The sequence below is a fragment of the Sinocyclocheilus anshuiensis genome, unplaced genomic scaffold (genome assembly GCF_001515605.1).
Source record: "Sinocyclocheilus anshuiensis isolate Anshui unplaced genomic scaffold, SAMN03320099.WGS_v1.1 scaffold263, whole genome shotgun sequence".
In the NCBI taxonomy this organism is placed as follows: domain Eukaryota; kingdom Metazoa; phylum Chordata; class Actinopteri; order Cypriniformes; family Cyprinidae; genus Sinocyclocheilus; species Sinocyclocheilus anshuiensis.
The window spans coordinates 1,429,308-1,437,568 of NW_015549593.1; the positions used below are offsets into that span (position 1 = coordinate 1,429,308).

General features: G+C 36.2%; 3 protein-coding genes across 3 annotated transcripts in view; 2 read left to right on the forward strand and 1 right to left on the reverse strand.

Annotated features, from left to right (window-relative positions):
- The first annotated feature begins 436 nt into the window (after nt 1–436).
- Nucleotides 437–4,517, forward strand: LOC107658261 (thioredoxin domain-containing protein 9-like). The gene is made up of 5 exons (XM_016446747.1): nt 437–540; nt 1,294–1,502; nt 1,678–1,796; nt 3,003–3,257; nt 3,880–4,517. The coding sequence occupies exons 2-5, from the start codon at nt 1,317–1,319 to the stop codon at nt 3,998–4,000; spliced, it is 681 nt and encodes a 226-aa protein (XP_016302233.1). The 5' UTR covers nt 437–540; nt 1,294–1,316; the 3' UTR covers nt 4,001–4,517.
- On the reverse strand, nt 4,071–5,839 carry LOC107658263 (39S ribosomal protein L30, mitochondrial-like). Its single transcript, XM_016446749.1, has 5 exons — nt 5,577–5,839; nt 5,405–5,464; nt 5,170–5,316; nt 4,995–5,068; nt 4,071–4,893 (listed from the first exon to the last, which is right to left on the reverse strand). Exons 1-5 carry the CDS (start codon nt 5,625–5,627, stop codon nt 4,761–4,763), a joined length of 465 nt encoding a protein of 154 aa, XP_016302235.1. The 5' UTR covers nt 5,628–5,839; the 3' UTR covers nt 4,071–4,760.
- Nucleotides 5,840–6,156: 317 nt separating this feature from the next.
- The window catches only part of LOC107658212 (ES1 protein homolog, mitochondrial), a 5,685-nt gene continuing 3,580 nt past the window's right edge, over nt 6,157–8,261 (forward strand). Inside the window, exons 1-3 of the mRNA XM_016446673.1 lie at nt 6,157–6,417; nt 6,834–7,005; nt 7,089–7,287. Of these exons, the coding sequence (XP_016302159.1) occupies nt 6,310–6,417; nt 6,834–7,005; nt 7,089–7,287 (479 nt within the window). The 5' untranslated portion in view covers nt 6,157–6,309. The remainder of the gene's footprint in view (nt 6,418–6,833; nt 7,006–7,088; nt 7,288–8,261) is intronic.

Here is an 8,261-nt window from a genome sequence, read left to right on the forward strand (position 1 = left end):
ACCGCGAGATGCATGCCGGTTAGACAAGTGTCCGAGTTACGTCCGACTTGCTCTGATGTCATGCTGACGTGTCAAGTAGTCCTATACTAGTACTAAGAGTAAATAGCCTATACATTTGGTTCGAATAGCCTATATTTTAGTAGGCTATAAATATGTGGCTATGTTACAGTTCCCCTTTGAAGCTCTTGTGTTTTTCTCCTTTTCCATCTCTCCAATCCTATTCTGCTCACAGGTGATTGGAGATGACTTTTGTTCCCATTTTTGTTGCAGTTTGCTGATTTGTGTAAAATAGCTTCTGTTTTTGCTTTTCAGATAAAAGAGTGGTTTCAGTTTAATATGTTGCAGGCTCATTTATTGGTAATAAATAATTGATAATAAATAATATTGATGATGACAAATCATCAAAAAAATATTGGGCTTGTTTTTGAAGTAGCGGTTGCTTATTTGTCTCGCGAGAGTTGGCAACAGTGGTCGACGCCTCTAACGTTACGTGAAACCTGCGTCAGTGTGCCGCCTTCTAGAAATCATCATACGGCTTCGGTAAGTGCTCTTCCCTGACTACATAAAAATAGTCGTACATTTCAAATGTTATGTCAGTTGAAATTATTTCTAGCTTGTCGTTGCTTTCTGGAGAGAGTGTTGCTTTCCGATTAAACAGGCGATCAAAGCTGCCGTTACCACGGTGCGTGGAAGCTAAAGCAAGAAGCTACCGCTAGCACGATTTGACACAAAGCTACACATCAATTTTAAACTCAGCAGTCCTTATTTACAAGAGCTTATTGCATGTTGAAATCATCAACTGTTGATTAGACACTAACATAGGATTTAGAAAAAGCATGTTTGTCTTTATGCGGCTGTAGTCAGGCGCTGGCCCACTACCACCAGTATCTCTGTTGTCAATAAACAAAATGCCCATAAAACCCAGATGTGTATTGATTGTCGTGTGCCACACTTTTCATATGTGAGCGGCATTTGCTTCGTTAAATTTCATGCTGTATGCACTTCAAAAGTGTCAACTCAGAACTGTTTACCAAGTAACTTATAGCGTTATTTCAACAGACACCATGATACTAACTAAAGGCACAAATGCCATGTTGTTGTTGTTAGACCTGTTAGACGTGTGATAAAACAGTTATTTAACAACTTTAAGTTAATCTAGTATAAAGTGTGTCTTGTTTGATTTATTTTAATAATTATGAAGTTCACCGTTTACTTTTTTTTTATTTTTTTTTATGGGATGTTACATTACTTGTCAGTATCTAATTTCATCCAACAATGTGCTGTATTTCTAAGAGGCAGTCAGGAATTAAGAGGAAATGGCCAGTCAGTCCATGGAGGTTGTAGCGAAAGCTCTGGAGCAGCAGATGCTGCAGTCGGCACGGATAGTGGAAGAGAAGCTGGATGGCGAACTGGAGAAGTTGGAGCGCATGGATGAAGATGAGCTGGAGCGACTCAAGGAGAGAAGGCTTGAGGCCCTTAAGAAAGCTCAAAAACAGAAGCAGGTAGCTATTATAGATGTTTTAAAGAAATCTTGGTCTAAATTTGGAACTTGTTTTAAATGTAGTATTAAAATGTTTAATCAAAATGAGTTAGCCACATTACAGTGCATTGAAACAGATCAGATTCCTTCACTAGTGTGATTAAACTTTGCGGTCTGTTGTATGTGTCTGTCCTCAGGAGTGGATATCTAAAGGACATGGTGAATACAGAGAGATCCCAAGTGAGAGAGATTTCTTTCCTGAGGTGAAAGACAGCAAAAGTGTGGTCTGCCATTTCTACAGAGATTCTACCTTCAGGTATTTGAGGACATTTTTTTTCTTATACTAACCTTGCATTTTGTATTATAAATCAATTGTGTATACAGATTAGTGTTAATTTTGTCAGCCATTTTTAATTTAGTCTTAGTCTTTTAAATTAAGTCTTAGTCCTGTGTCTCATACTTTTTAGTTATTATCATATTTAGTCAACCTTGTCCTGTTTTTGTTTAGTCAAGTTTTAGTCGACTAAAATGTCTGAGCATTTTGTCTAGTTTTAGTCAATGGAATCTTAGTCACATTTTCGTCATGCTGTATAATGGTTAAACTGATAAAAAAAATATTTTTGCTCAAAATAATAATTGTAATCAGTGTTGTCATTTGAGAAATTTATTTTCGCATTTCAGGTAGTGTACTTTCGCACAAAACAATGAAACAAAGAATGTGGATACACATGGTTTATTTTCTATTGTACTGATTTATTATAGGCTATTTATTATAGAAATTAATATCAAATACTTATGTGCTCTCTCTGACTACATAATGAAAACTAGTAAAACAAGCAAAAAAATATTACAACCGTGAAATTCCTAATAGTAAATCTCTATTAAAACAACAGCGGTTGAGTAAGCGCATTTATTCAGCAACCACAATCAAACAAAATAGTCGAGATCTCACGACAGAACACAGACCGGCTGAATGACGCTTTCATTTAAGCTGAACATCTCGAATGGCGATTTCTAAACTTCAGCTTACTTGTTTGCCGGTGTTTTCAGATCATCGTCGGCACTTCCGCAATGAAGAGCGAGCATGTGGACATGGTTGCCAGATTGCAAAAATTTAGCAAAACATCAGACCGAAAGTATCCTTTTAACAGAGAAGCTCTGATTTGGGGATTTGAACTGTTGATATCTGGCAACCACAGACATGAAAGCTTGCGTAGTAGAGGTGTGTACAGCAGTCCAATTATATTGGTCAATAATACAGTCCAATAATTATTTTTAAAATAAAAAGAGATTTTGGTAAAGTTTTTATTTTTTAAAATACATTTAGGTCTCGTCTTTTATCATCAACGATATTGCATGTTGATATAGTCAGTTATCTTTTATTGACCTTATTGTCGTCTCGTCATCGTCTTGTTTTAGTCATGGGCAAAAAGCTTATCAACGAACATTTTTCGTCTTAGTTTTCGTAAACGAAATTAACACTAATACAGATATTTTCAATGTTAAATTTTTTTTTTCAAAGATGCAAAATTTTGGACAAGCATCTTGCTGTTTTGGCAAAGAAACATCTGGAAACAAAGTTTATCAAGTTGAATGTTGAGAAGGCTCCATTCCTAACCGAGAGGCTGAGGATTAAAGTCATTCCAACACTGGCTCTGGTGAAGGATGGGAAGACTAAGGATTATATTGTGGGCTTCACTGATCTGGGCAACAAAGATGAATTCCCTACTGAAATGCTGGAGTGGAGACTGGGCTGCTCAGATATCATTAATTACAGGTGAGTGAAGGAGATATATATATTCTATAGTTAAACACACTGAGGTCAGGCCACCATTCAGGGGCACCAGAGTGGAAGAGCAGGGCATGCTCAATGTTAAGGGGCGTGTTGAGAAGAATCGTGATGTCACAATTCTCCCGATTTATGGGCAAGGATAAAAAAAAATATTTGTATTTTAAACTAGGTTAAGTTTTAAGTTCTGAAACTTTCACTATGTTTTTATTCTAGAGGAACCTACAATAAAAACATTATTGTAAAGTATATGCGTAAATATCAAAAACATTTTGATTCTCTATTTCATGACCCCTTTAATGTTTTAAAATGTAATTTATTCCTGTGATAGCAAAGGTGAATTTTCAGCAGCCATTATTCCAGTATTCAGTCACTTGAACCTTCAGAAATCATTGTAATGTGCTGATTTGGTGCTCAAGGTACATTTATAATTAATGAATAGAAATTTCACAACAGCATTTTTAATTGATTTTTTATCATGTAAATGTCTTTACTGTAACTTCTGATCAATTTAATGTGTCCTTGCTGAATAAAATTATTAATTTCTGTTTTTTATGTGTTTAATTTTAAATGAAAACTACTTTTACATTTCTGTCTTTTCTCGTTCTAGTGGGAATCTTTTGGAGCCACCGACTGTTAGACAGAAGTCTGGGTCAAAGTTCACCAAGGTGGAGAAAAAGACCATCAGAGGCAAAGGTTATGACTCAGATTCTGAATCCGATGAGGATTAGAGGACTAAAACATCAAGCTCCATCTTTCTCAGGGCTTACTACATAACAGTCCTAAGTCTTGAAACACCACTTTTTTTTTGCAGTGTCTTATTTAATTTCTTCTGTCTCTCACCTTTGTCCTATGTTTGCCCATTTTAAGATGACTGAATACCACCTAATAGGGTGTTAATACTTCATTTCATTTCTCTTTTAAGTTTTAATGTACAGAAGTGAAACTTTTCTATGGAGCATAATTCTGGTGAAGGTTCTCTCTCTTTAGCACTGATTTATTATCTAAGGAAGATTGAGTTTTTGTAAGATGAAACAACAGGAAGCATTTAAACAATAGTGCAAAGACAAAATCAATATTTTTGCCTCTGGTGGACTAATGCTCCAATCAGTGAGCATCAAACAAGTGCCAAGAAAGCAAACTTCTGTATTCCACTAAGAATTGCCACCTCTTTCTCCCATTGATGTGAAGGAAGTGCATTTTTTTCTTTTATAGCAGTACATGACTTAATAAAAATGATATAATATGCCTGTTTTGCTCATGTCAATGAAAAATGTTTTTCTGATCTGGTAACATTCACATTTTACATTCATGTAGTCGGCTGTCACTTTTATCCAGAGCAACTTACATTTAATTCTAAGTATGTTTACATTTGAGCAGTTCTTGCTTTCCCTGGGAATGCTCTACTGTTTGAGCTACAATAAAGAAGATTGGTATTCAAATCTTTATCAAACAACAAAAACACCACATAAACGGTAGGCCACAAAACTTTTACGACTCAATAGCTTTCTGCTCAAGTGGTTTCAGGAGATGTTTCACCACCAGCTCCCCTCTGCTATTCAGATAAGTGTTGGCCATGTCCTCCTCAGCAGGTAATCCATAGGGGACCTTGAGAGGCTCAATCCTGCAGATGAAGATATTATTTAAATAAGCGAGTTATTTCTAATGGTCAGCAATCATGTTAAACTAATTTAAAGTGTTGTGAAATGTGTAAGTCCAACTTACCTAACTAGGTGCTTAATGATTTTGAGTAGATTGTTCACTGATGGGGTGTTCTTGTGGACACGGGGTTCATGTGCATGATGATAAAGAACATGATGTATTGAATTTTAATATTTCACTGGAATTTCATAATTTCTTGATATAATTGTAATTTTACAAATGGATGGTCACATCCCACCTTCATAAGCCCCAAACTCTTTACAACTTTCTTTTCCCAATAGGGTCGTCTCATCGTGCTTTTAACTCGTGTTACTATATGCAGTTTATGTGGATATTCTGGATCACCACCATGCTTGTCATGTTCTTTCGCTCGTTCCTCAAATACCTGAAGGACGAACATGTGGTGTGATGTCATTACGTTCAATAAACTTAATCGAATAAAACGACGCGAGCACATTTGAACCGTCACAAACCTGTGGAGGAACGCGACTCTTAGTGAATTTAGTACGACATGATGTGGCTTGTGTCAGATTCTGCAATGACAGTTTTACAAAGGTTTTATTAAACACTTTTTGATGACAGTCATCAAGTCAATTATCACGATTTATCCATCGAGGTTAATAATGAAATGTGAAAGAATTTCACCTTTGTGACACTGGAGGCAGATGTTAGAAGAGCTCGATAAAGTCCTGCCATGAATACACACTGACTGGCGTTGACTTGAGCGCTACTTAGGAAGGTTATTAGCTAGAATTAATCATGCCCAGTACAGCACTCAATAAGTGGACTATATAGTGGCCACAACTGCATAAAGGAATTTAATGTTATTCACTCAAATACCCATGTTATTGTGACATGTTAACGGATAAACGTACCATAACAACTAACTACACTACATCGCATACATGTCAAATATGATGACTGGAAACGGAAACGACTCTTTGTTAAGAGCCATTTCAAAATAAAAGTTCCTCGATTCGGAACATTAGAACGGTTCATTTCAAATAACCGGTTAAAAAGTATTACACGATTCTGCTACATCGATATAATTTAAATTTGTATTAAACATCCCTTGGTTGATGTTCTTCTTGCCTAAATCGACAAAATCGGACGTTCTAAATGTTCGAAAGAGACAATTCTCAGTTCAGCTCAGTAAGTTGTTTACTCAGAACGAATCATTCAGACTGTTCAACAGATTCACAAAAAAAGATCCGATTCGAACGAACGATTCATTTATAAATTGAAAATCGCTACTGACTTCCGCTGTGGGCCGATGCGCGGTGCCACCATACTCATCATTGACGAAACGCAGAAGTTCGTAGCCTTTCAAGTTCATTGCGATCGTAGTTGAATTGGTGACCTCGCTTCGTTTAGAGACATGGGAAAGCGTGTTGCTGTAGTGTTGGCAGGCTGCGGTGTATTTGATGGAAGTGAAATACACGAGGCGTCTGCGGTTCTGGTTCATTTGAGCCGTCAGCAAGCTACTGTAAGTTATGGGAACCTCCGATTATCAGCTCTAATGTTCTCCACGGTGTAGAATACAATAGTGGAGATTAAAAACAGAACATAATATCATACCAATGCAACGAATATTTGACTCATCTACAGCACATGACTAATCAAGTTGATTCTATTTATATCAGATCTCACTTATTTAAACATGGACATCGCACAACCATATGAATGGATTGTAACAGACAAGCTGTCTTTTCCCCTCACATTGGTTACACTGCACTCTCTTCACTCTTGACAAAGAAGCAGTGCATTTAAACTATTAAATATTGTACATTAGAGCGTAACTTTTGTTTAGCTGGTTTAAAATAATTTTCAGCCTACCTTGTAAAATAGTATTGTTCCTTTACGTTGTACAGGACTTTGGTAACAGAACTAACCTTCCCACAGGTCAAGATATTTGCACCCAACACTGACCAGATGCATGTTGTAGATCACTTGAAAGGCTCTCCAACAGAGGAAAAGAGAAATGTGCTTGTGGAGAGTGCCAGGCTCGCCCGAGGTGATATCCAAGACCTCTCTGAGCTCAATGTAAAGGATCTGGATGCCATCATCTTCCCTGGTTAGCACACTACTTCTGGAAGAATGTCCATACACTAATCAGCTCAGCATTTCGTTTAGTATTATTTTAACATTATTTTGCAGGTGGCTTTGGAGCAGCGAAGAACCTGTGTACCTGGGCTGTCCAGGGTAAAGACTGTGCGGTCAATGAGCAGGTTAAAACAGTGCTGGAGGCCTTCCATGCTGAGAAGAAGCCCATTGGCTTGTGCTGCATCTCACCTGTGCTGGCAGCTAAGGTTTTCCCTGGCTGTGAAGTGACTGTTGGCCATGACAAGGATGATAGGTAAATTATGTGACTTACAATAGTTTTAGGAAATATTACATTTGTGTACAGAACAAACTCTGCAAACATGCAGAAACTTGTGTTTAATGCAGCTAGTATTCAGTTATGTCTTCAATTTGCATATACACTACTGTTCTAAAGTTTGGGCTCAGAAAGATTTTTTTAAAGAAATTAATACTTTTATTCAGCAAGGATGCATTACTTTGATTAAAAGTGACGGTAAATACTAATATAATGACGGTAAAGGTGTTAATGTACTATAAATATTTTGAGTTAGTTTTCTTTTTTTTTTAGTTTTCATTTTAATTGTAAAGTTTTAGTAATTTTGTTGTTAATCATTTTATTCGTTTTTTGAATATGTCTATATAGTTTTATTCATTTTCATTTCAGTTTTAGTTATTTTAGTAAATCAAGTTAAATTAAATGAAAATGGGAACTTTTAACTGAAATAAAATGTAAAATAAGTTAACATTTATTTTATTTCAAGTTATGATGGTTTTAGTTTTAGTTAGCCCTGTTTAGAACTTTCTGTTCATCGAATAATCCTTAAATAATGTTCTTGGTGTTCACAAAAACATGCAGCAGCGCAGATGTTTTCAAAATGCATAATAATAATAATAATAATAAAATTATTATATTGAAATTATTATTATAGGCTATAGATATTTGATCAAATAAATGCATCCTTGGTGAGCATAAGAGACGTCTTTCAGAAACATTAAAGGGGTCATGTGATGCGATTTCAATTTTTCCTTTCTCTTTGGAGTGTTACAAGCTCTTGGTGCATAAAGAAGTTCTGTAAAGTTGCAAAGACTAAAGTCTCAAATCCAAAGAGATATTCTTTATAAAAGTTCAGAGTCAGCCACACCTACCTAAAGCGGCTCGTTCTAACACCCCCCCACATATCTACCTCACTATGTGGGAAGATTTGCATAACGCCGCCCAAATGTTCACACAAAGAAAGAAGGCGTAAC